General features: G+C 46.5%; 2 protein-coding genes across 2 annotated transcripts; one reads left to right on the plus strand and one right to left on the minus strand.

Moving 5' to 3' along the window:
- Positions 1-284: 284 nt before the first annotated feature.
- RSAD2 (radical S-adenosyl methionine domain containing 2) lies at positions 285-9578 on the minus strand. The gene is made up of 7 exons (XM_054062806.1): positions 9506-9578; positions 8909-9402; positions 7636-7797; positions 7000-7229; positions 5473-5622; positions 4016-4048; positions 285-3471 (listed from the first exon to the last, which is right to left on the minus strand). Exons 2-7 carry the CDS (start codon positions 9237-9239, stop codon positions 3307-3309), a joined length of 1071 nt encoding a protein of 356 aa, XP_053918781.1. The 5' UTR covers positions 9240-9402; positions 9506-9578; the 3' UTR covers positions 285-3306.
- A 4550-nt stretch (positions 9579-14128) lies between these two features.
- CMPK2 (cytidine/uridine monophosphate kinase 2) lies at positions 14129-23201 on the plus strand. The gene is made up of 5 exons (XM_054062617.1): positions 14129-14341; positions 16098-16212; positions 17008-17209; positions 18369-18602; positions 20809-23201. The coding sequence occupies exons 1-5, from the start codon at positions 14276-14278 to the stop codon at positions 20927-20929; spliced, it is 738 nt and encodes a 245-aa protein (XP_053918592.1). The 5' UTR covers positions 14129-14275; the 3' UTR covers positions 20930-23201.
- Positions 23202-26794: the final 3593 nt, after the last annotated feature.

Consider the following 26794-nt stretch of genomic DNA (forward strand, 5'->3'; position numbering starts at 1 on the left):
CCTCACCAGGAGAATCCCCACTATTGTTCTCCACGTGGGCCTGGACGCTGCCCTCAGCGCTGAGTGAGCAGCCTCCTGTGCCAAATACAGACTGCCTCCGTAATTGAAATCTCTGGTGAATGCAGTCACCCATCCAGCGGCGGTGGTGCTGGGTTATGTTTTATTTTTTTCGAAAAAAAAAGAGAATTACAGGCACACTTAAGAAAATAGAAATGTTTATTGAAATGTGCAAATACTCATGTAAAATACTTGGCACTAATGATGTGACAGCCTCATTTAAAAATTCATCATTTGTAACATTCAAACATGTCAAGCACCCTTCGCACTGAAAAAGAGAGCATCTGATAATGCATCTTAAATTACACTATTTTCATTACCCAAAGTATATTTTAACTGAAGGAACTAATTCTCCCAAGCACTCATTTTCTACAGATTTTAGAAATAAGGATAATGCTGCCGAACTACAGCGCGAGTCCCTCCTCGGTTCAGCGTCCTCAGCAAGTGCTTAGCTGCAGTACTATGAGATTACACATGAAAACACAATTAAGCGTATCTGTGTCTGTAGTACTTAAATTTAAACCCTGACTCTGCAGGGTCACAGTGTGCATGAAATCTCTAAGCCTGGGAGGAGCCCTACTGACTGCAGTATTATTTTTCTACTCCCATGCTGAAAGCCAGGCCCAACTACAAGAATGAAAGCCTGCAGTCCAGTTTTGGACCAACGTGAACTGTGTTTATAGATTAAAAAAAATAAATAAATAAAAAATAAGGGAGGTTACTCAAACCGTAGCCAAAAAAATATAAAAATTGAAGAGTTTGCACAAAAATGAATTTTGCCTATAAAAATATCATAGCTATTCTTTAACTTCAACAACTGTCTGTCAAACTGTGCTAAGTCAAATTCTTCATTTCTAATGCACACGACTGGCATTTCCTTTGGAAAAGAGCATCACGCAGAGCAGAAACGTCTTAATTATGCACGGTAGCGAGAGGCGATGAAAACCCTTAAGATTTTAAGAAGGCAAGAACTCAGAACCTTCTGATAAAAGCCGTCCTCGATGTCTTTTCACATTTTCAGCTCCAGTTTGTTTCTCCCGCAGCTTCCTCCTCAGGCGCAGAGGATCTCTTGCAGCGACACAAGAGCCCTTTACAGAGAAGATGCAAAGGCAGGGATGGCAGGGCTGGGTCTGAGGGCAGGCTGTGCCCCTCGCATCTGCGTGCTGTGATGCAGCTGGCATCTCCCGCAGAGCCAGCGCGCTGGTACCTTTAGCGGTACATGGACACGCTCCATCTTTCCCCACGCTGGGAGTGAGCCAGCAGCAAAGGAAAATGCTCCCTTTCTCAGAGATGCTGAGGACGGGGCTGGACTGAGCAGCTGAGCCATGGGAACACCGAGGAAGTCAAACCCCACAGTTACATAAATTTGTGCTGCCCGACGTTGCTACTCAGGCAGAATTCTAGCAAAACAGCTGCCAAAAGACTGGGGGGGGGTTAAAGTGGGGGGGGGGTACATCTTAAATGTCACTTAGTATTAATGCGAGGAAAAAAAATACTGAATTTAAGCAACTAGGAAGTGTTGTGATTGCAAAACAGAAAACACAAAGAAGCAAAAGAGCATCACTTTGACAGCATATTTATAACAGAAACTGAAGCAATTATAAAGGGAAACATTTTCACAGTGTATTCAGAGATGCGGCTCCTTTAGTCAGAAGAAGCAGCTCCTACTTAAGTGCCTGCCCCTTCAGCTTTGAAGATGCCTTAAGGGAATGCAAAGCATTTCTCCTGAAAAACTGTTTAAAAAGACCAACTAGCACGATCAGAAAAAGGAAAGGTGTGATTTTCTTTGCGTAGTACATTTAATGCATGCCAACTGCTACAAATATTGAGATGTCTGAGGCAGCGCAGGTGCTGAGTTCGAGGGACAATGAGAACGAGTAGTGCCAGCTCTGCTTTGTGCAATGCTTGTCCCCACACCCTCCACACAGAGCTTTAGGGACAATGGGACTAGTTAAATTCAGACAACTGTGATTATAAAGCTAGAAAACCAAGCGTGAATGCAGCATATTAGATTATTGGTTTTGTAGGGTTTAGTGACTTTTTTGTACTTCATGTTGATGCTGTCAGCTCTTAAATTCAAACATAGCTATCACAAAACCCAACTACCTTCACTGAATACATGTTTGTAACCAGCAAGTAACAACGATTGCTAAGCCAAGCAACCTTTAAAACAAGGTTGTATGATCCATGAACTTTGTTACAGTTTGTAATTCCATGTCTTAGGAAAAGAAAAAGCACAGAAGTAACACAGCCAGTATGCAAGAGAAGACACATGCTATGTTTGCTACATAGGATCATCATCTCATCAGGAATCTTCATCAGAACTGTATTAATGGGAAGGGAAAAAATGGTAAAAATAATACTCTTTGCTGATGAAAGGAAAATGGAACGAGCTCTGAATAAAATGCAAATATTGGTTTTGCTGTAAATATTTGATTGAATTAAGGTCATTGCTAATGGGAAATAAGAAGTTGTTCAAATTGGGTAAAATGCACTTCTATGTTTTAGGACAAGTAAAATATTCTTTCATGATAAATAAAATACTCTTTCAAAAATTACATCCTCTGACACTTTTGCAAATACCGTGTGTCTATGGAAGAGATGGAGGAGGCCAAGAGCTGATTTTATGGTTAAGTCTTAAGGAATGAAAATGCCATTTTTTTCGCCTTGATTTCCTTTTCTATCTACCATGCGAGATACCCATTCCTAGGTTGTGCCCCTCGGTTCCCCCCGCACAGGCAGGGACTGCTTCCACAGGGCCGCCTGTTTGCCCTCTTGTGACTCGGTGAGAAACTGCAGTCTGCCCTCCCATGGAGCAACGCAGAATCTGTTCGGTGAGAAGTTTCCACTTCCCCATCATTACAGCTGTTCATAATGAATCAGAGACTGGGACGAAGGGGCTGGGTTTGTTTTCCGGCGTGCACACTTAGGTTTTATCATAAAACCTTTTCCTGTGTAACATTACCTTAACAGTTTGCCCTTGAGTACTTCATACATCAGATGAGAAAGTCCATTTCTGAGATCTATTTCTATGAAAGCTCTGTACTTTCTGGGTAACGTGCAAGCAAGCGATGGATAAAAATACCATCTACATGCTGAAAACATTTAACACCTTTGCATGTAACAGATATTCTAAACAACAACCTAATATACCAAGTGCATATAAAAGAATCGGATACATCTGTACACGCACACACCTCACACCCATCTTCTTTACGTGGCGCATCTGCCCAAACTCTGTCTATTGAGTTACCAGTCCAGTTTCATGTCTGCTTTACTCCACACATACTTTCCTCCTCTTTCCAGGAACATCTTCTCATCAAATCCACTGAATTTTATAGCTGCTTCCACGCCAACATCAAGAATGGACTTGGAAGGCTCTTTCCGTCCATTTGTACAGTTCAGGAAACGCATCTGGGAAATGGACAGATAAGATGTTAGAAACTCAATTTGTGAAAGCTTATTTTTTCTACAGAATTAAACGAGTTGCCCTGCAATCCCACAAAAGCGCATGTAAGCACATGAATGGTTTCACCGTAATTCTTAGAAGGTTCAGAAGCTCATAGTTAAACACATCCTAGCAGGAAAAAAGCCACGTCATAATTCCTGATGATTAGTGTTTGCTCTTTAGTTACATGTAAACCAAGTAGGCTCTTTGAAATTTAACTTTCAGGACAAGTTCTATATTTTTAAGTTAAAGAAAACCAGCAAAGACATCCTGCAAAGATACACATCTGTACTTCAGGATTCGGGATGCAATGATCAAGCACACAACCTGATGGCAACTCCTCTTTAGGTCATACTTAAATTCAAGTTCTCAATGTGTTTGATGGGAAAAAAATGCATCTATTCCTTGTACTAGATGGTAACATTATTTTATGGAACGCATTGTAAATTGATTTATTACTGGTGTATCCATACATATATAAACATACAATACCAAATATCAAAGACTTACATATTCATCCAGAATGAGGTATGAATCCCTCATCTGTAATAGATCAAAAGAAAAACTAAATTAATATGTAAACTGAAATCCCATTCTAGTGAAAAGCGAAACAACCAACTATGCATTCAAAGCCTGACCCAAATCTTTGAAACAGGCAGTGTCTTCCCACTATTTCAGTAAGCATGGATCAAATTTATAAAAGTAAACAACAGGATTACGAGCATGATTTAATGCATGAATAAACCACTAAATATTTCAATATGACCTCTCAAGTTCCTAATGGAAATGTGAGTGCCAGCTGCTTAAAGGAGTTTTAAATAGTATCCAAGCTTTTTTTTAACGCCTACCTCGACAGAACTTATGCTGTTTTGCATACTGGCTGATTATGTCCTTTTCCAAACAAATGACATGACCTTTGAAGCTGGGGGGGGGGGATGTTAATCATCACCCCAGCAGACAAAGGGGTTCTCCCAGCTCCAGAGGTTCTCAGGCCTACCCCTCTATTCTGCTCTGCTGAGACCCCACATGAAGTCCTGTGTCCAGTTCTGGAATCCTCAACATAAGAAGGAGATGGAGCTGTTTGAACAGGTCCAGAGGAGGCTGCAAGCATGATCCAAGGGCTGGAGCACCTCCCATACAAGGACAGGCTGAGAGAGTTGGGGTTGTTCAGCCTGGAGAAGAGAAGGCTCCAAGAAGACCTTTAGAGCATCTTCCAACACCTGAAGTGGGCTCCCAGTAAGCTGATGAGGGACTTTCTACAAAGTCATGGAGTGACAGGACGAGAGGGAATGGCTTTAAATTGGAGAGGGGAAGATTTAGACTAGACATTAGGAGTGAATTTTTCACAATGATGGTGGGGAGGCCCTGGCCCAGGTTGCCCAGGGAAGCTGTGGCTCCCCCATCCCTGGAGGTGTTCAAGGCCAGGTTGGATGGGCCTTTGAGACTCCTGGTCCACTGAGAGGTGTCCCTGCCCATGGCAGGGGGTTGGAACTGGATGGGCTTTAACGCCCCTTCCAACTCAAACCATTCTATGGTTCCTTTTCAGGTTCTTGTGCCCAGGTAGGTAAAAGCTATTTAATTCCAAAGGGCTTAATCATTGTTTAGAGTTCACCACTCAGCTGTGGAAAACTCAGTTTCTCCAGTTTCTGGGCTGGTACTTCACAGATCCATCTCATTGAGCAGAGGCCCACACAACGCTATGAGAGGACTCCCTCTAGTTTCCACAGGATTGGGATTGATGAGTTTTTACTCTTCTATTAATAACTTTGCTCTCAAAAAGCCTTAAAAAAATTAAAACCATTGGCTTCTGACATAAAAAAAACCCCAGTTGCTGGCAATGTTGTCCTGTACCTCTTCTGAGCCAGCACTAATGGGAAAGTGTTAATTGCCACGAGAACTTCCAGTTCTTTTCCATCTTTCCAAATTTATCTCAAAATAAAGTTACAAAAGGGCAGTTTCAATTTTACCTTCTGATTGGATTCTGGTACCAAACAGGAGACATCTTTGTGGCGATGCAGAAATTGTTCAAACTCTTCATCGCCAATAACAAATTTCTCTGCTTCTCTCAGGGCATCCTCTCCGGTATTCTCCCCTTCGATGAGCAAGCACTGGAATACCTGAAATCAGAAAGCACCTGACTAAGATTTTATGCTTTCATCTGCCTTGATGATAAGAGACTGCCACCATGGCAAAAACCTTCAGTTGCCTCAGTAGCAAATGTCTTTAATATTTCTGCCAGTGAAGCCACACTGACACAAACTGGGATAAGTGGACACTATATGAAGGATGCCGTGCAGATTTATTTTTAGCAAATTAACATTATGTAGTTCTAAATGTAATTATACAGTCACACCTCCTGACCAGGTTTCCCCAGAAATCCTAACTGTTCTGGTGTTTGTAAGGGCATGGAGAACCAACGCTTAGCTAAAGCTTTGATCGAACCTCCAATAGTATGCCTGTGCTCTAAATGCTATGTACAGTGAAGACCATCAAGTCAACCTTTATTCTTAAAGATTTTAACCTGATTGGTGACTTTAACTGCCTTCAGATGATCACAGAAAAGATGGGGGAGACTTCTCAGAAAGAAAATGTAAAGTTTGTCCATTAAACAGACTCCTTCTAAAGGCCAAGGCCTCAAATAGACTCACAAATTACTTTAGGGGGAAAAAAATCCAGTGCCTTTGCCATCAACATGCTCTGTAGGCTAAGAAAGTGGGCCAGGAAGCTTGATAAAATATTAAAATGTATGTCATGTTTTCCTTACGCTCCTTTACACGGCACAAGGAGAGTTACGAGACTCACTGTTAAGAAAGTTTATGAACTGAGTGAGAGGATACTAAGATGAATCAAGTTCAGGAATGCCTTAATCTCCTTTAGTAGGACCAAGATTTCACTTACAGTGATTTTTTTTCCTGTGAAATCCTACGTGTGTACCAATTTTCATGCAGCAAATAATGACAAATTATTCCACAAGTTCCCCCATATTTATAAGTCATATTATTGCTACCCATTTGCAAAGTGATAACATAAAGTATTTAATATGCTTCTAGTAGAAAATATCAAAATATAAGCACACTAACCACTAATACTGTAGCAGAACATTAATTTCTAAGGTACATATATATTCCTAGTGATATGTTAACTCTAATGTATCATTGTACACTAACTTCTCCTCATTTTCTTGACACCATGACACCAGATGTTAAAGACCTCCTATCTTACTTTTAATATCATTAAACTAGATCTACATATGCTGAACTAGTAACTTGCTGTAAATATCACAAAAAATATTCTTGGCATATTGGTCTCGTTTAAGTGCATGAAGAGACAGAACCTGCCTCAACACCACTTAACGCTGACAAGGAGTCCACTAACACCAGCCCAAGCTGGAGCTGGACACTTGACTGAGGTCATTAGAGGTTCAAACAACTCCAGGACTTCGCTTCATCATTACTTTTCTCTGAATAGGAAACTGATGGCAGACACTTTCTTACCTTCCAGCGCACGGGGTTGAGTGCCTTGATCTGGTCATTCATATCTTCCTCAACATTAAACCTGTTGATCACCGAATTTATTTTGAAAGCGACGGCATATTCTCGGCACCACTGTCTCAGTTTATGCAGATTTTCCACATGGTTCTTCTTTCCTTGACCACGGCCAATTAAAACGTTGACATCCTCATTGAAACTATCACACGAAATTGCCAGAATGTCTAAATATACACCTGAAAACAAGTTTTATATATTAATATTCAGCCTGTCAGATAAAAGTTGTCAGGAGTATGCCCGCTTTTAGTTCCTTATCATCTGCTGCCAAGTGCCATGTAAATCCAGTTCTGTGAAGTTATTGCGCGAAAAAAAAAATAGGTATTTTGGGGTGGATGTGGGTGTGTGCAGCACTATGAAGGCAGTCTGAGCTCTTATTATGCTGTGACACCAAAGAGGCAATAGGACAAACTATACAATTAACAGTACCACGAACAATTAAACAGCATTTCACTGGTATTCATAGTTAGTTTGTGCTTGCTGAAAATGAACCACTAACAATCTCCCCCTCACCTTTTGGTGAGGATGCCCTGAGGAGGCTCCCAAACCCTGCCAGTGTTTCTGTGCACAGTGGTTTTGCCTTACCGTACTTCTTGAACCACCGTTCTCTGATCAGGCTGCCGTTGCTAACGATGCTGACACTTGGTAGCTTCAACTCCTGCTTGCAAAACTGGACCAGTTTGCCTACAAATTCACCTCTGTCCTGAAGAAATGGTTCTCCTCCGGAGAAATTTATTTTCTCCATTCCTAGAACAGTGATACAAGAAGTCATTGCTACTGGAAAAAGTGGAATATTTTGATTTAAGCTAAGTAACTGTATTTTTCAAAGTTAGACAGAATGTCCCTCTGATAACATGTCTTTTAATAGCATAGGGGGTTATAGCATGATTTTTAGACAGTGTTTTTAAAGATACTGTTCGCTCTTCGGGAAATGATAACGTTTTGTATGAAGTATGATCTGTGCTGAACAGATGTGTCTTCTCCCATATGCACCTCTTTGCAGTCTTTCCCTATTTCAAATGCAAAATCAGACAGAGAATCAAAGAATCATAGAATGGTTTGGGTTGGAAGGGACCTCAAAGCCCACCCAGTCCTACCCCCTGCCATAGGCAGGGTCACCTCCCACTGGATCAGGGGCTCTAAGCCCCATCCAACCTGGCCTGGAACCCCTCCAGGGATGGGGCAGCCACAGCTTCCCTGGGCAACCTGGGCCAGGGCCTCACCACCATCAGTGTGAAGAATTTCTTCTTAAAGGCCCCTTCAATGTGGAGAAGCTCCTGCTAATATCTGATCTAAATCTTCCCCTCTCCAATTTAAAGCTATTCCTCCTCATCCTGTCACTCCTTGCCTTTGTAAAGAGTCCCTCCCCAGCTTTCCTGTAGGCCCCCATTAGCAAGAGATTTGACTGTTGGGAAGTTCATAATAACATTAAAATGAGTCCTTGTAAAGTAATAGAATATGCACAAGGTTTATATAGTCTGTCCCCAGCTCCTGTCTCACCATACATGACTGGTGGAGGTCTTTCCCTCTCGCGTACAGCCCTGAATTAAAGGATGCTTTCTTTCCAAAACTCCAGAACTAGTCTAGTGGGAGGTGTCCCTGCCCATGGCAGGGGGTTGGAACTGGATGGGCTTTTAAGGTCTGTCCCAAAGCAACCCAACCCATTCCATGATTCTATTTGCCAGCATTTTTTTTGTATCAACAGGACCAAAGAAAGATGCTGTGAACCTCCACCTGCCCATCACCCTCTCCTTCCTCACAGTCTCAGCACTTGACTGCAGCGATGGCAAGGGGGACCCTGTCCATACCAGCCATAGGGACAACTTCCTCGATGCCACTTGGTCCTGCTGGGACTCACCTGCCTCCCTGAGCATCGCCAGCCCCCTCTTGGCCTCCTCCAGGGGCAGCACGAAGGAGGTCTTGGCCGTGTGGAAGCAGAAGCCACACTTGTAGTTGCATTGCCGGGTGAAGTGGTAGTTGACGCTGGTGGGTGCTGGGTACGCGTTGTCCTTCTCCTGCTGGTGCCGGGGTCCCGCGGGGGCACTGGGAGCTGACACCCATCGCCAGCCGGGCAGGGACAGGGAGAAGGGCGCCAGGCTCCAGCACAGCGCACCCAGCTGCCCGCGCAGCAGTGCCAGCACCGCCCGAGCCACCGCCACGGGCAGGCGCACCAGGACGCTAAAGGACATGGCTCTGTCCAGCTGGGCTTGGTTTGGTTTGGCTTGCCTCGGCTAGGCTCACTTTGGCTTGGCTTGGCTTGGCTCGGCTCAGCTCAGCTCAGTTCAGCTCAACTCTGCTCGGCTTGGTTAAGCTTGGCTCAGCTCGGCTCAGCTCAGCTCGGCACAGCTTGACCTGGCAGGACACACTGCACCTCAGCTGTAGCCCACAGGACACGCTGGGGTCCCCTGGACCCGGCTCTGCTCGGGTGGGCTCAGCTTAGGTAGGCTCTGCTCACCTCGGTTTGGCTCAATTCAGCTCAGCTCGGCTCTGCTCAGCTCAGCTGGGCTGGGCTCGGCTCGGCTCGGCTCGGCTCGGCTCGGCTCGGCTCAGCTGGGCTCGGCTCGGCTCGGCTCGGCTCGGCTCAGCTGGGCTCGGCTCGGCTCGGCTCTGCTCAGCTCCGCTCTGCTCGGCTCCGCTCGGCTCGAGTGCGCACCCCCGGCTGCGCTCAGGCGCGTTTAAATGCCCGGCGCATCCCCGGTTTCGTTTCCCTTCCCGCAGAAGCGAAACTCGCCGCCGGGCGCTCTGCTCCCCCCCCGCGGGACGGGGCTCGGTGGCTCCTGCGGGGCTGCAGCCGGGGGACCGTGCAGCCACACAGCCGGGGGGGCGGTGGGGTGGAAGGGACCTCAACGCCCACCCAGTTCCACCCCCTGCCATGGGCAGGGACACCTCGCACTGGATCAGGGGCTCCATGCCCCATCCAACTTGGCCTGTAACACGTCCAGGGCCATTCCCCCTTCTCCTGTCTCTCCATGCCTTCATAAAATTCCCTCCCCAGCTTTCCTGTAGCCCCTTCAGGTACTGGAAGGTCACTATAAGGTCTCCTTGGAACCTTCTCTCCTCCATGCTGAACAACCCCAACTCTCAGCCTGTCCCCGTACGTGTTGGGAGAAGGATCCTCCTGCATCCATTCCATACTCTTCTCCAAACCTGTGGCACTGGTCACTGTCACGGGCAGAAGAGGAGGGTCTCTTGGCCTGACATTGCTAGCTGTTGGGTTCTTGTCATCTTCTCCACAGACCTTCATATTTACTGGAGGGCCCTTTACTGGTGCCCTTTGAGGTTTATTACGCATGAAACCAGCTGCATTCGATTCCTGTGTACTTTACATACCGACACATTTTATGGGCCTCCAGTTTAGGTGATTCCTGCCTGGTGTCCCAGACAGCTGTTTATCTTCATCAGAGGACTGTGCAAAAAGACAGACTTTTAAGGTTACAGATTGATTGGTTTTTAAGCTTTTTTCCTTTCCTCCAACCCAACATGGACCAAAAAGGGCTTCACTGGTCATACAGCTCCTTGTTGTGTCTGTATCTCTTCCCTACAGCTTCATGCAAGCACAGAGGGCCCTCAGGGATGTGAAGAGGCTCGAGGATAATAGAATCATAGAATAGTTTGGGTTGGAAGGGACCTTAAAGATCATCCAGTTCCATCCCCTGCCATGGGCAGGGACACCTCCCACTGGCTCAGGCTGCCCAAGGCCCATCCAACCTGGCCTGGAACCCCTCCAGGGATGGGGCAGCCACAGCTTCCCTGGGCAGCCTGGGCCAGGGCCTCACCACCCTCATGGTGAAGAAATTCCTCCTTATGTCCAGTCTAAATCTGCCCCTCTCCAGTTTATCCCCATTGTCCCTCATCCAATCCCCATAAGCCTTTGTAAACAGTCCCTCCCCAGCTTTCTTGCAGCCCCTTCAGGCACTGGAAGGTGTCTATAAGGTCTCCTCGAAGCCTTCTCTTCTGCAGGCTGAACAACCCCAACTCTCAGCCTGTCCTCGTAATGGAGATGCTCCAGCCCTTGGATCATCCTTGTTGCCTCTTCTGGACCCGTTCCAACAGCTCCATCTCATTCTTACGTTGAGGATTCCAGAACTGGACACAGATGAGGTCTCACGAGAGTGGAGTAGAGGGGCAGAATCCCCTCCCTCGCCCTGCTGCCCACGCTGCTTTGGATGCAGCCCAGGACATGCTTGGCCTTCTGGGGCTGTGTGCGCACACTGCCCGCTCATGTTGAGCTTCTCATCAATCGGCACGTGTTAGCACATTTCACATAATAGCACATTTGCTGTTGAACATGGAGGCATATTATACAGAAGACAAAATAATAAAGGTCCTCATGAATAAACTGAAAAATACATGCCATAAGTTGATTTTAAACCACATTCATACTCTCTACACTGACTTTAAAAACACAGACCTGTCTCGGACATAACCGCAACTGTCTTTTCCTGTAACTGTGTATAATCTGATGCGAAAGACCTAAAATCTTGTAGGAAGCTACTTTTAAGTAATTAGCCAGGGTGACAGACATCGCAGGCCCGTTATGAATGATCTGGTGAGCACATTAGAAATGGGGAGAGAAGCAGCACCGGCTTGGCTCAGCAATGCTTGTAAACAAATTCTATCAAGGCAGTGGGAGGGGAAAAGGAAAAACGAAAGTAAGTACTTTCCATTTAGCCAGCAGGGAAGGGAAAGACAACAGTTACGTCAGGAAAACAGAGAAATAGAAAGGCGAGGAGCTACACAGGTCAGTGAGGGATACGGGCAGCTTTTCCAGCATTTTTGGAGTGAAACTTGGCTGCAAGTCAATTTGACCTCAAGAAAAACAATGACTAGACAGAAAAGTGGCAGATAAGCATTAACGTGGATAAACGTAGGGAAATGCACATAGGAAAGGGTAATCGAAACTTTGTGTACCCAATGCTGAGCCAGTGAGCTGTCACCTCAGCTGAGATCTGACTCACAGCTGCTGCCTCTCTGGAATCAATGGCTCTGTGGGAAACAGAGAAATGACAAGTGGTACCGGCCAGGCCTCCACATCTCGGCAGGACCTCACGGCCCTACAGGAGCTCTCTCTGCACCTAAGCTATCAAGGGGATGAAGCTTACAAGAGGTGAGGGCTCTCAGTTCTGACACCTTTGCAAGACCATGAAGCTGAAAAACAAGCTGAATGTTGCTGCTCACAGAAGTCAGTGAAGTTATTAGACAGGGCGTTTGTTGGAACAAGAAGGGTATGAGGTTGGAACTAATAAAAGAAAATTTGTTTTATGCAAGAGGTTGTGCACTAATTGAGCTCCATGGGTGTTTGTGGAGGTAGATTTTGTTGCAGAGTCAAAACCAGATTTAGGCAGATATATGAAAAAGGGTTCAGAAATAGGTGCTAAAAGGAAGAGATGAGGATATGCAGTCTAATTTTCCTAATTTTGGTGCCTGTGGATGCTGGAGGACCACAGGGGCTGGGAGGAGGGACCACAGATAAGCCAGGCTTATGCACAGCATGTCATTCAACCAGACAAGATATGTGGGGAGAAGAACCACTGGTCTGACTTATTAGCGCATATTATTATAGTCTCAAAATGACCACGTATTGGCTTCTTTTGTAATGAAACATGTTTTACCCTGTATCTTCTGGCATCCATACCCAGGATGTTATTTCAGAAGATGCATCCGAAGCTTAACTTGAAATACCTGAGTGACAGTTTTGCAGCTATTGAAAGAGAGAAATAGGATTCTGCAAAGGTGCAGATTCTCCCTCATTTTGAGTTACACATTTTGAAAACTCAAAACATTTTGAACAACTTTACTTGCAGCATCTGACATGAACCTGGCTGTTACAGCCATTTGCAGTGCTTTTGCTTCAGCCCCTGAGCTGGCAGGGGCTGAAGTGACCATCCAGTGCCCTGGCAGCCAAGGGGGCAACCGTGTCCTGGGGGCACCCAGCACAGAATTGCCAGCCTGGTGAGGAGGGGGTTGCCCCACCTCAAGTGTTGTGTGCAGTGTTGGGCACCATAGTATGAAAAGGATGTCAAGCTACCGGAGAGAGCCGAGAGGAGCCCACGGAGTGGAGGAAGGGTTTAGAGGGGAATGTCTGTGAGGAGCGGCTGAAGTCACTTGGTCTGTTCACCCTGGAGGAGACTGAAGAGGGACCTCATAGCAGTTCACTGTTTCTTCACAGGAGGGAGGAGGAGCAGGAGCTGAGCTCTTCTCTCTGGTGACCAGTGATAGGGCCCGAGGGGATGCTACGGGTTAGGCTGGAAATTTGGAAAAGATTCTTCCCCCAGAGGGTGGTGGAGCACTGGAACAGCTGCCAGGGAAGCAGACTCAGCACCGAGCCTGACAATATTTAGGAAGCACTCGGACAGCCATAGAATCATAGAACAGTTTGGTTTGGAAGGGACCTCAAAGCCCATCCAGTCCCAACCCCTGCCATGGGCAGGGACACCTCCCACTGGCTCAGGCTGCCCAAGGCCCATCCAACCTGGCCTGGAACCCCTCCAGGGATGGGGCAGCCACAGCTTCCCTGGGAGACCTGGGCCAGGGCCTCACCACCCTCATCATGAAGAATTTCTTCCTAATGTCTAATCTAAATCTCCCCCCTTCCAATCTAAAGCCATTGCCCCCACTCCATGCTCTCGGCAAAAGCCCCTCCCCAGCTTTCCTGGAGCCCCTTCAGGCACTGAAAGCTGCTTTATGGTCTCTGTGGAGCCTTCTCTTCTCCAGGCTGAACAACGCCAACTCTCTCAGCCTGTCCTCGTACAGGAGGTGCTCCAGCCCTCCGATCATCCTTGTAGCTTCCTCCGGACCCGTTCCAGCAACTCCATCTCCTTCTTATGTTGGGGATTCCAGAACTGGACACAGGTGTCCAGGAGGGGTCTGTCCAGAGCGGAGCAGAGGGGCAGAATCCCCTCCGTCCCACGCTGCTCTGGATGCAGCCCGGGACACGGGTGGCTTTTGGGATGCGAGTGAACGTTGCCGGCTCATGGAATCATAGAATCATGGAATCACAGGCCAGTCTGGGTTGGCAGGGACCTTAAAGCTCACCCAGTGCCAACCCCCGGCCACGGGCGGGGACTCCTCCCACCGTGCACAGGCGTTCGGACTCGCTGCTCAGGGAGCCCCTCCGCACCCGCCCGGCTCTCTGCCGGCTCGGTCCGCCGCGGTCGCTGGGCGGGGCGGGGCTGCACTGCTTCCCACCGCGGTTTCGGTTCCCGCAGCTCGGCTCGCTGCGGCCATGCCGGGTGTGGGAGCGCCGTCCGTGCCCCGCGCCGCCCCCGCCGTGCGGCACCGCCTGCGGCAGGTAAGGGGGGACCGCCCGCAGCCCCGGCCCCGCGGGCACCCACCGCGCCGCGAGCTGTGACCGGGGCGCTTTGGGGTGGAAGGGGCCCCGGAGCCCAGCCAGTGCCCCCCTGCCCCGGCAGGGACACCTCCCGCCGCCTCGGGGGCTCCGAGCCCCGTCCGGCCTGGCCGGGATCCCCTCACCCCCCGCCCCTCCAGCGCCGAGGAGCTCCTGCTAATGGCTCATCTAAATCTGCCCCTCTCCAATTTAAAGCCGTTCCCCCTCGCCCTATCGCTCTTTGCCTTTATGAACAGCCCCTCCCCAGCTTTGCTGGAGCCCCTTCGGCTATGGGAAGGTCACCATAAGGTCTCCTCGGAGCCTCCTCCAGGCAGGGCAGCCCCATCTCCCTCAGCCTGTGCTCGGCTGGGAGGTGCTCCAGCCGCGCTCCCACCTGGAGTCCCGTGTCCAGTTCTGAAATCCCCAATATGAGAAGGAGATGGAGCTGTTGGAACGGCTCCAGAAGAGGCTACAAAGGTGTTGGGAGGTCTGGAGCACCTCCCGAGGACAGGCTGAGAGAGTTGGGGCTGTTCAGCCTGGAGGAGGCTCTGAGACCTTCCAGTACTTGAAGGGGCTATAGGAAAGCTGAGGAGGGGCTTTTTACAAGGCATGGAGTGATAGGACGAGGGGAAATGGCTTTAACTGGAAAGGGGGAAGATTTAGACTAGACATCAGGAAGAAATTCTTCATGCTGAGGGTGGTGAGGCCCTGGCCCAGGTTGCCCAGGGAAGCTGTGGCTGCCCCATCCCTGGAGGTGTTCAAAGCCAGGTTGGATGGGCCTTGGGCAGCCTGAGCCAGTGGGAGGTGTCCCTGCCCATGGCAGGGGGTGTGGAATTGGGGCAAATTTAAGGCCACTCCTAACCCAAACTCTTCTATGATTCTATTATTCAACCATTCTATGGTCGTTGAGTCCAACTGTACCTTCCCACCACTAAACCATCTGTAAGAATTTCATCTACCGATCTTTTAAACACGTCCATGCATGGGGACTCCACCACCTCCCTGGGCAGCCTCTGCCAGTGCTGGGAACCCTTTTGGTGAAGAAGATTTTCCTGATGTCCAACCTGAACCTGCCCTGGTACAGCTTGAGGCCATTCCCTCTAATCCTATTGCCTGTCACTTGGGAGAAGAGACCAACACCCTCCTCTCTACAATCTCCTTTCAGGCAGTTGTAGACAGTGATAAGGTCTCTCCTCAGCCGCCTCTTCTCCAGGCTAAACAGCTCCAGGTCCCTCAGCTGTTCCTCATAACCCTTGTTCTCCAGCCTCTTCCCCAGCTCCATTCCCCTTCTCTGGACACGCTCCAGGACCTCAATGTCTTTCTTGTAGTGAGGGGCCCAAAACTGAACCCAGGATTCAATGTGTGGCCTAACCAGTGCTGAGTCCAGGTCAGAATCCCTTCCCTGCTCCTGCTGGCCATGGCATCTCTGATCCAAGCCAAGATGCCATTGGCTTTCTTGGCCACCTGGGCCACTTCTGGCTCATGTTCAGCCACTGTCAGCCAACACCCCCACGAGGGAAAATTTCTTCACCAAAAGGGTTCTCAGGCCCCGGCAGAGGCTGCCCAGGGTGCCCATCCCTGGAGGGGTTGAAAAGATGGGCAGATGAGTTGCTCAGGGACATGATTTAGTAGTGGACAGATGTGGTTGGACTCGATGATCGTAAAGGTCTTTTCTGGCCAAGTGATTCTATGATTCTAAGGGTTGCATCTGTCCTTGCAGTGTGCAGCATGGATCCCAGAGGCCAGAGCAGTACTTGACCTGCTGGAGAAATGTCCAGAGCACCAGAAGAAGGGAGGTTTTCCCGTCGTAGTGTTTGAGGGGCTGGATGCCACAGGTAAGAGCAATGTGTGGTTGAGGAACCCCAGGTGAGAAATTGTTGGAAAGAGCAACTGATATACTTTCAGCCAGGCATAAGGCTTAGAAATGCAAAAAATCCTGGAAAGGATTTTAAAGAAGTAATTTGAATTAGTAATTATAAATACCAGTTCTGTCTCCTCTCACTTGTAAAAGAGCACATGGTTTATGCTAATTTTCATTCCACGGATAAATTCCTTATCTGTATAAATGAAAGAATACGAAGCGTTGAGTACTGGCAATTAAATTTCTTGTACCGATGATGAAACACACTTTTACCAGCGAGTTTTCAAGTAAATGAACTGAAATAGTGGTAGTCTGAGAAACTGCAGCAGTTTGAGTCAGAGGGAAATATTAGTTGCCTCTGATTAACTTTGTTTTCTGTATTTTCAGGTAAAGAGAACTGAAAATACCCTGTAGAAAGAAAATACTGGGTGATGGTGTTGCAACATCCCCATGAATTCTGACTTAGAAAAATATTGTAAATGGATATGTAGAGAAATTGCTGTCCACATAGTGTATTTAGAGGCAGGACGACGGAAAGTTGGGAAAAGGGAGGGGTGGGAGGCCCTGAGAGTAGGAGGTGGAGTAGGTGTTCCTCAAACCAAACTCAATAATTTTCCACTGAAAACCTTATCAAAGGCAGTGAGGTCACACGGTCGGGTGTCAGAACACGTGCTGCAAGGGAGCAGATAGGAGCATTTTTCAGGTTTTAAAACTTGCTTGTATCTGACATGTACTGTAATAACTGTTTCCTTCTGTAAATTAAATGCAGGCAAAACCACTGTGGCCACATCTGTTAGGGACACCCTGAATGCCGTCCTGCTGAGGTCTCCACCACCTTGCATCAGCCCGTGGAGGGCAATATTTGATGATCAGCCAACATCCATTAAAAGAGCATTTTATGCTGCGGGCAACTACATTCTTGCTTCCGAAATAGCAAGAGCATCCACTCAGGCACCTGTGATCATAGACAGGTTTGTATCTTAAGAAGTCCTCTTATATCAGGGCCATCATACAGTTGTTCAGCATTACAAACAGAAGCTGTCAATGAAAGTGTCTGGGTTGAAAGTGTCTGGGTTTCTTCTTTTTTTCTTCTTTCTTTATTTTCTTTTTTTGCAAGTGCTACTTTGCAGGTAGGGGGATAAATGTTAAATAAAAGGTAATACTTCTGATAAGTCAGTTGAGGGACTTCTGTCAGGTAGCAGTCACAACTGATTTAGCACATGTGATATACTAGGAGTAGGGGAGGCATGGACTTTGCAGCCGGAGCCAAAGCAAGGCTGTATGAGAAACCTGAGGAGAATGAGGATTGCTCATCGTGACCCCTAAGAAGGGTCTGAGATAGCTGTGGATGAGAATGACCAAGTTTTAGGTAAACTTACTCTTTGAGTAAGTATTCTTTTGTAAAGCCAGAAATAGGCTTTTTACTTCGTTAGGTTTAGTTTATGTCACTTCTTGTTTTCATTAACTGTTTAGGCAGCTTTCAGTATTCCCCTGAATGAATAAAGTCTAGATGCACTTTGAAACGCCTGGCTTGTTTCGTTAGCTGTACTGTGACACCTCCCTCCCCCAAAACACACATATACAGAAGTTTGTTTATCTTTGAGTGATGTTTTTAACCATCCTCAAACCCACTGAAACATATGAGATGTAGTGCCTCGTAGTGAAGGGAACATTAACTGCAAGTGAAATGCGTAACCATCAATAAAATCTGACTTCATTCACATGTGGTTGAGGTCACATGTTCTCTACCAAACCTGTTGCATGGAGTAGGATGGGAACCTCCCAAAAAAGGGAATATTGGATTTTAGCACATAATGCAACTCTTCTTTTGACCTTTCTTATAAGAAGACTTTCTTCTGATAGGAGTATTTGGAACACTGCCTAATATGTAGCTTCTGCTGTATGTTTTAATTAATAATTCACAGTCATGATGAATATTGCATTGAATATTATTGCTCTCTTAAGAAATAATGGATGACACAGGATTGTTCATCACATTTCCCTACAAAATTGCAGTGTCACCCATCTTGTCATCATGGCGCTTTCTGTTATGTTGACACTTGTCTCCTCTATGACTGAAAAATCAGTATCCTTTGTAAATTTCTTTCTGCATTCCTGTGTTCCTGACAGATACTGGCACAGCACAGCTGCCTACACAATTGCCACTGAAGTAAACAGCAAAGTGCAGGATCTTCCACCAGCTCACGATGACGTGTACCAGTGGCCTGAGGATCTGCTTAAACCTGATCTTGTTCTTCTCCTGACTGTTGATCCCGAGGAGCGAGTCCGGAGACTTCAGCGTCGGGGCCTGGAGAAAACTAAGGAGGAAGCCGAGCTGGAAGCTAACAGCTTGTTTCGCCAAAGGTACACTTGAATGAGGAATAAGAGGATATAGGCAATCTTGGCTCCTGTGGAATCAGTAGCAAAATGTCCCGCTCACATTACTGAGACAAGAATTTCCTATGTTTGGGATTTTGGGTTGGTTTCTTTGGAAAGGATTGATGTCTGACAAAGAGGGTAAATTCTGGCACTTCTGACTGAAAGTGGTTGAAAGCTGCATTGACAAACTTCACCCACTGCGAAGGATCTTAGAGCTAAAATACTTGTATTTTGGTACTTGCTGCTGGTGCTGTAACACCTCTCTTAATGAGGTCACGAAAGAGAGAGACCTAAAAGCTGTGGAGCAAGAAGTTCATGCACATACCTTCCCCAGAAAAGTCTAGAATTGAGCTCCAGATTACAAGAAGAAAATTTAGATCTTCTCTTGTAGATGCCTTTAGTTGTTCTAAGTGTCTCAGATCCCAAAATAGTCAATGTGCTCCGTGGAGCTTTCATAGAATCACAGAATCCCTAGGTTGGAAAAGACCTTTTAGATCATCAAGTCCAACCATACCTGTCCACTGCTAAATCATATCCTTTCGAAGTGATTAAGCTCAACACCCACTCAGAGCCAAGTGATCTCAGAAGAAGTATCTAGAACCATTTGATATGACCTGAGACATCTGCATGAGGCTGGTAGATGTGATACGGAACCTGTGGACCCTTCCTGGACCAGCAAAACTGAATGGCATAGTCCAGAGAGTCTCAAGCAGTACTAGGTGCATTTGTTTGGGCAGCTGAACTGCAGCCGAGGTATCCTACCTTGGGGTACACTGAATTGCTGCGTAGGCTCTGCCAAATGTATTACTTCAATCATCGTTGTCTACGGGGAGAACTTAAATACCTGAGTGCATGTGTAGATACTTTAGTATACACACCTGAATGTTGGTGTCTCTACTTAAAACTCACAAAGCTAAAATCTAGCTCTAGGGTTTTAACATTGCTGGTGATGATAAACCTTTAAAATACACATTGCTTAATTCTGACAGAAGCTTTGTGTGGAAACATGGTTCCTATAGTGGCACCTGCGGAGGGGTGGGCGAGCCAGGGAAACATGCTGTCACTTAAGAATCTTTCATGGATTAATTCTGTTACTTCTTATTCCCATCAGAAAGCAACGGGTTATTTCTGCTTGTTAATTATGTCAATCTGAATGTGAGAACATTCAGAATCTTACTTGATTCATCTTGCAACTTGTGGCCTGAATGTTTGGCATTGCTAATTATCATGGAAACATAGAGAATTATATTCACATATATTCTGCTTAGGGATATGGTTTAGTAATAGACAGGTTCCATTGGACTCGATGATCTCAAAGGTCTTTTCCAACCTAGGGATTCTGTGATTCTCGTTGACATCATCGTAGACTAAATGTGGGAGGGTTCTGTATTAGAAGAAGAGTTATAGTTTAATGAAGAGGTTTTCATCCTGTATTTCATCCTGGTATTCAGCCAGTTAGCAAAGTTAATCAGAGAAAAGGGTTGAGCAACGTGTTGGCTCAGTAATCCAGAGACTCAAAGTGGAGATCAGTTGGTAAGCACAGCTACACAGTGCCAGGCAGACAGTGCAGAGACACCTTAGCAGACTCTGAATGAATCAGCACGGGTGTTAGCAGTAGACTGTCCACTCTACTGCTGTACTGGACTGTACCCGGTGCTAAGATGTAGAGAAGTACTTCCTGCCATGGCATGTGAATATGGGTAGAGCTCTGGGAGACATTGTCAAGGACATGATGTGATTTGAGTTTGCGTTGTAGTAGCTACTAATGGTTTATTGCTCGTTGCAGTGGATTTCATTCTTAGCTTCATATTAGCTATTTTCCCTTTGTCTCTTGCTTTCTTTCAAGACTGATGACTGATGTCATTTCATACTCTGTGATATGTATTTCATTTCATAGAATCATACAATGCTTTTTGTTGGATAGGACCTCAAAGCCCATCCAATTCCACACCCCGTGCCATGGGCAGGGACACCTCCCACTGGATCAGGCTGCCCAAGGCCTATCCAACCTGGCCTGGAACCCCTCCAGGGATGGGGCAGCCACAGCTTCCCTGGGCAACCTGGGCCAGGGCCTCACCACTCTCATGGTGAAGAATTTCCTCCTTATGTCTAGTCTAAATCTGCCGCTCTCCAGTTTAAAGCCATTCCTCCTTGTCCTATCACTCCATGCTCTTGTTTCTTATTTCACTAGAGTTGAAGAGTCATACAGAAGGATGGTGAATCCTGCATGCCAAGAAGTTGATGCCAGCTCCTCCCTGGAAGAGATTATCGAGACAGTGCTGCGGCTAATTAAACAACACTGTGCTTTGTGAAAGCAACTTCTGTGTAATCATACTTACAGGATACTTTATATCGCACTTAAAAGATAATTTTTATTGCCCCCCGATTTTGTTACCTGCTCTTTCTTCTGTCAACAGTAATCTGTGCAGGTTATCTGTTTCACCGTTGCCTGCTGTATTTGTCTCTATATACAAAATACTACTCGTGTTATTCAGTGTTCTTAGAAAAGGCACAAACAAACTGTATTTATGTACAAAGTATCTCAGAATGCTCTCTGATGCTCTGACATTTCAGGATGCTGTCGTGTTGTATTTTCATCACCAAGATAAGCTGTACTTACATCCGTTGTGTTCCAGAACTCGCTGGACTGCAGCAGGAGCGTTAGGTGTCCAAGGAGATGCTGAAATGTCACCAGCAGTAAAACAATCATAGAATTATAGAATCACTAGGTAGGAAAAAACCTTTGAAATCATGAAGTCCAACCGTACCTGTCCACTACTAAATCATATCCCTAAGCACTTCATCTACCCATCTTTTGAACCCCTCCAGGGATGGGGACTCCACCACCTCTCTGAGCAGCCTCTGCCAGTGCTTGAGAACCCTTTCCATGAAGAAGCTTTTTCTATTTTCCAGTCTGAACCTGCCCTAATGCTGCTTGAGGCCATTCCCCCTCGTCCTATCACCTGTCACTTGGGAGAAGAGACCAACACCCACCTTGCCACAACCTCCTTTCAGGCAGTTGTAGAGAGTAATAAGGTCTCCCTTCAGCCTTCTCTTCTCCAGGCTAAACAACCCCAGGTCCCTCAGCCGCTCCTTGTAACCCTTGTTCTCCAGGCCATTCCTCAGGTCCATTCACCTTCTCTGGACACGCTCCAGGACCTCGATGTCTTTCTCGTAGGGAAGGGCCCAAAACTGAACCCAAGATTCAGCCTTACCAGTGCTGAGTCCAGGGGCAGAGTCACCTCCCTGCTCCTGCTGGCCACGCTGTCTCTGATCCAAGCGAAGATGCCATTGACCTTCTTGGCCACCTGGGCTCATGCTCAGCTGCTGCCAACCAACACCCCCAGGTCCTTCTCCGCCAGGCACTTTCCAGCCACTCTTCCCCCAGCCTGGAGCTGCACGTGCAGGACTCGACACTTGGCCTTGTCGAGCCTCATCCCGTTGGCCTCAACTCGTCCATCCAGCCTGTCCAGATCCCTCTGCAGAGCCAATGAAATTATCCTAAGAATAAAATTATCGAAACATTGAAGAAAAAGAATCTGGAGACCCAGTGGTGTTTATTGGAACAGAGGATAAGCAGCTGCTGCTGTCATGGGCATCCTGCAAAAAATGTGCTGTGAATGAGGGCCAACAAGCGTCGTGGCCTCTCAGCGGTGAAGTCTAAGTGTGTAACATAAGCAAATGGAATACAAATTTCAGCAGGTAATAGGAGAATGCTGACACGGTAGAAACAGAGGTCTGAGAAGAACCTGGAATTAAAAACAGTTGATAGATGGTTGCTAAAATATTTTTCTATTAAATGTTTTCTAGATCTTATTAATAGCTTTGTTAATAAGAATTTGTGGGGTTTTTTAGAGAATGTGAAATGAAAAACTGCAGAAAATCAGACAATGGGAATGACTGCACCTTTTTACTTCACCTTTTCTTTCTTGTGTGGGTTTTGCACATGTTGAATGTGAAAACAGGTTACCATCAAGAGTTCAGCTCTGCAGAGGCTTAATTTTATGCACTTTTGTTTCACTATTGTTGCTCCTATGTGTAAAACTAAACATATGGATAAGCCTTTGTGCAGTTAGAAATGAACTAGAGATCCAGAGAGACCACAGATAAAAGGTAAATTTGGTTTAAATAAAAATTTTTGCTTACTTTTCTGTGTTAAGCAAGTGCAACTAACAATTAATCTGTCCTGAAAATATAAACGTACTCAATACTGCGGTTCTTCTGTCCAAGCTGTGTATGGATGATGGTAGAGTCATAGAATCATAGAATAGAAGGGACCTTAAAGATCACCTCATTCCACCCCAGTGGGACACCTCCCACTGGCTCAGGCTGCCCAAGGCCCATCCAACCTGGCCTTGGACACCTCTAGGGATGGGGCAGCCACAGCTTCCCTGGGCAACCTGGGCCAGGGCCTCACCACCCTCATGGTGAAGAAATTCTTCCTGATGTCTAATGTAGTCGGTGCTAGATAAAGGGAATTCACATGCAGAGGGCATCACTGCGCGTGGACAACTAGGGCACAAGGAGTGTGTCTGCACATTGCGTAGCCTTCCCTTTTCCAGTCAGAGATCGCTTGGGCTGAGGAACGTCACGAGATGCCTTTTCTCCTTATGCGCACGAGGCCAGACTGCTCCTTTTATTGAGGAGTTCTTAAAACGTAGGTTTGTATTTTTAAAAGACTGTTGGTAACTTACACAACGATTGCTATCAGACACAATGAATTACACACGTGAGTATGTATTTATAGTCTGTGTTTTTCTTTAACCCACAGCTACTTGGGCAGACCAAGAGGACAGCAAAGCAAGCTGGCCTAAACTGTCATGTCCCTTTCTGATGTCCTCGTTAGAATTAAATGCCTTTTAGAAGTCGTGTGCCACGCACAGTATGTTAATGTGTGTAATCCCCGTTCTGTGGCATTTCTCCCACGTTTTTGTCCACACTGTCTAAAAAGACTGCGCTATTACTTTAATTCACATTTATAACAAAGGTGGAGGTTTGTCACTGGCTGCTGAGACGCAGGCAGGTCTGGGAGAGGAGCAGAAGGAAAACACAAACACCAGCCGTCCCATGCAGCAAGAGCATCAACTTCTTGTTGGTGGACTGTTTTCCTGGGCGATCTGATGGCCACAAGAGGTCAGGATTTCAGATTCAGCGCTCAAAAGACCTAATGCTCCAAATAATTCTGCGCAGGTTCAGAACCTTGGGCTGTGTCTGGGTAGATGGAACTGTTCTTCTGCAGCTTTGGTGTGTGTATGTTGCGTGAGACTGGAAGATTGGCCCATGACGCAGCGCTGGCCTGTGGCCACCAGCCTCTGCCGCTCAGTCCCAAGGGTGGTCAACCCCTGGACATCCCCGCTTACCCACGGCCGAGGCATTTTGGAGGCCAGGTGTTTGCTAGCAGAGATGGAGGCTGCTCTCTGTCAGCCATCCTCAGGGCGGAGGATACGCCAAAGCATATTTCCTTCATTCCTGCCTCAGTAAATGCAATGGTTTGATAATATGCCGATTTGTTAGTTCAGACCTAGTTTGGGATGCGATCCTGCAAGGATCCCAACACTGCTGTCCTCAAAGCATCTGGGGGGTTGGACCAGCCAACCGCGCACACAGAAACTGCCCATTAAACTTATCAATAGCTCTCTTAAAGTCAATGAATCCAGTTCTTACTGAGCAATAGATACTATTTGTAAGGTTTGGGTGTTTCTTGAAGTACAAAACAATACCTTCATTTGCCCCAAATAAACTTTTTCTACTTTTTAGTTTTTTTTTTTTTAAATTCTCCAAGAACTTTATACGGGATAATTTTGCAAGGTTTATTTTATTTTATTTTATTTTATTTTATTTTATTTTATTTTATTTTATTTTATTTTAAACATGCCACAGTATTTCAAGCACTTTTTCTCATTTTTAATCTCAATTGCTTCCCTTTGTTTGGTCTTGAGGGGGGATAGATACCTAAATAAAATGATATTCGATTGCCTAAACATAGACATCCACAGCCAGTCAGTGTCCCTGAGGTACCTGAGATGTCTGCGTGGGGCTGCCAGATACGACACGAGCCATTTGGTTGAGCTGTTGATCCGCAGAGCGGCAGCTGGAGGCCTGCAGGGCTGCCATATGGTGCCTAAAATGGCACTGCTCCCCCGCTGAAGCAGCGAGAGGGCCTGAGAGCAGCAGCGCAGCCTCTTTGGGCAATTCTGTATTAGCAGGTGGCCTGGACAAGTCAGGCAGAGCCGTAGTGCGGAGAAGCTGGTGCAGAGGTCACAGTCTGTGCCCCGTGTGTATTTCGGAGGGTATTTCGGAGCAGCTCTAGTCTGGTTGCAAGGACTGGTCTCTCTGTGGTGCAATATGTGTGCTCTTACAGCAGATCTTTTGGTGTAGCTCTGTCTGGATGGAGTCCCGTTCCTGTTGAAGCCGAAACAAACTTTGGGTCTGGTTTCATAGAATCGTAGAATCATCATAAAATAGTTTGGGTTGGAAGGGACCTTAAAGATCATCTAATTCCAACCCCTGACCATGGGCAGGGACACCTCCCACTGGATCAGCCTCCAAGGGCCCATCCAACCTGGCCTGGAACCCCTCCAGGGATGGGGCAGCCACAGCTTCCCTGGGCAACCTGGGCCAGGGCCTCACCATCCTCATGGTGAAGAAATTCCTCCTTATGTCCAGTCTAAATCTTACCCTCTCCAGTTTATACCCGTTCCCCCTTGTCCTGTCCCCACAAGCCTTTGTGAACAGTCCCTCTCCAACTTTCTTGCAGCCCCTTCAGGTAGTGGAAAGTCACTATAAGTTCTCCCTGGAGCCTTCTCTTCTCCAGGCTGAACAACCTCAACTCTCAGCCTGTCCTCGTATGGAAGATGCTTCAGCCCTTGGATCATCCCTGTAGCCTCCTCTGGACCCGTTCCAACAGCTCCATCTCCTTCTTATGTTGAGGATTCCAGAATTGGACATGGCACTCCAGATGAGGTCTCGCAAGAGAGGAATAGAGGGGCAGAGAGGAACAGAGGGGTTTCTTCAGTGTCCTTACTGAAAGCTAACCTGGAACAAACTACAGCTGCTTTTGGTCCACGTCACCACCTTTCCTGCAGGGTTAATGACAGGACGGGATCAAGGAAGAGTGGATTTTGATGTGTGCTTGGCCTCATCCTGCCACAGTGTGGGGTGTAACCCTGGTGCTCAGCCAGTATTGGGAGCAGTAAGTGCTGTGCTCAGCGGGGAGGTGAGGACACCTCTTGCAAGTCAGTACCAAACTCCAGCAGTGAAACATAGAGCTGCTCCTCAGCCAGCCCCCTCCAAACTAGAAAAGTTTGCAAGACACAGACTAATTCCCCAAAGTCAGATGCGGAGAGATGACACACGGTCTCTTTCAGATGCCATGAAATTGCTGTCTCTATTACGGTTAGTTTTATAGTAGTGCTTTTTAGAATCTTGGAATGGTTTGGGTTGGAAGAGACCCTAAAGATCATTCAGTTCCCCCCCCTGCCCCGGGCAGGGACACTTCAGTATTATTTTCTGTAGATACAACAAGCGAGTTTATATAGAAAGTGATGGTTTAACAAGGAGGAATTCACTGAGCTGAACACCTGCAACTAACACGTGGCGTGCGGAGAGGCCGATTCCTCACCAGGTTTCCTTCACTGTTGCAGATTTGATGTCTTTTCCTCGTGACATTACCAGCTTCTAGAAACTGGCCTAAGAACGTGCGTGCTGCCTCCACCGGTTCCTGATGGCTTCAGAGGCAGGAGAGTCAGGACACTCCGTGGGACTTGGATAGAAAGAAAAATCTCTCTCTTCAAGCCCAGGAATAAGCTGAGGCCCCAAAGAGTTTTTAATTTCTATTTCTATTTCTATTTCTATTTCTATTTCTATTTCTATTTCTATTTCTATTTCTATTTTTCTGTTTTTTTCTGTTTTTTTTGTTATTTTGATTTTTTCAATCACTTCTATTTCTATTCTCTTTTTCTGTTTTCTTTTTCTTTCTCTTTGTCTTTTTCCTTTTCTTTTTCTTTTAAGAGATGAATAATTCCAGTTGTCCATTAAAATTCATTAGCTATTTCAGGCCCAGGTCCCTTATTTTCTTAATTTGAATATTTGAAGAAACACGTAAGTCTGAATTGTTGCTGCAGGGGGCTGCACTGACTTTGATCTTCTAAACCAAAAGCTATGTTCAATAAAATCCA

This window comes from Cuculus canorus, chromosome 3 (assembly GCF_017976375.1).
Source record: "Cuculus canorus isolate bCucCan1 chromosome 3, bCucCan1.pri, whole genome shotgun sequence".
Classification (NCBI taxonomy): Eukaryota; Metazoa; Chordata; class Aves; order Cuculiformes; family Cuculidae; genus Cuculus; species Cuculus canorus.

Coding starts and splice junctions, on each gene's coding strand:
- RSAD2 (XM_054062806.1), bottom strand. CDS start 9,239: ATGTCCTTTAGCGTCCTGGTGCGCCTGCCCGTGGCGGTGGCTCGGGCG. Junction 7,230..7,635: donor ACGGTGGTTCAAGAAGTACG/GTAAGGCAAAAC, acceptor ACTTGTTTTCAG/GTGTATATTTAGACATTCTG. Junction 5,623..6,999: donor TCAACCCCGTGCGCTGGAAG/GTAAGAAAGTGT, acceptor TTCTGATTTCAG/GTATTCCAGTGCTTGCTCAT.
- CMPK2 (XM_054062617.1), top strand. CDS start 14,276: ATGCCGGGTGTGGGAGCGCCGTCCGTGCCCCGCGCCGCCCCCGCCGTG. Junction 14,342..16,097: donor TGCGGCACCGCCTGCGGCAG/GTAAGGGGGGAC, acceptor CTGTCCTTGCAG/TGTGCAGCATGGATCCCAGA. Junction 17,210..18,368: donor GCACCTGTGATCATAGACAG/GTTTGTATCTTA, acceptor TGTTCCTGACAG/ATACTGGCACAGCACAGCTG.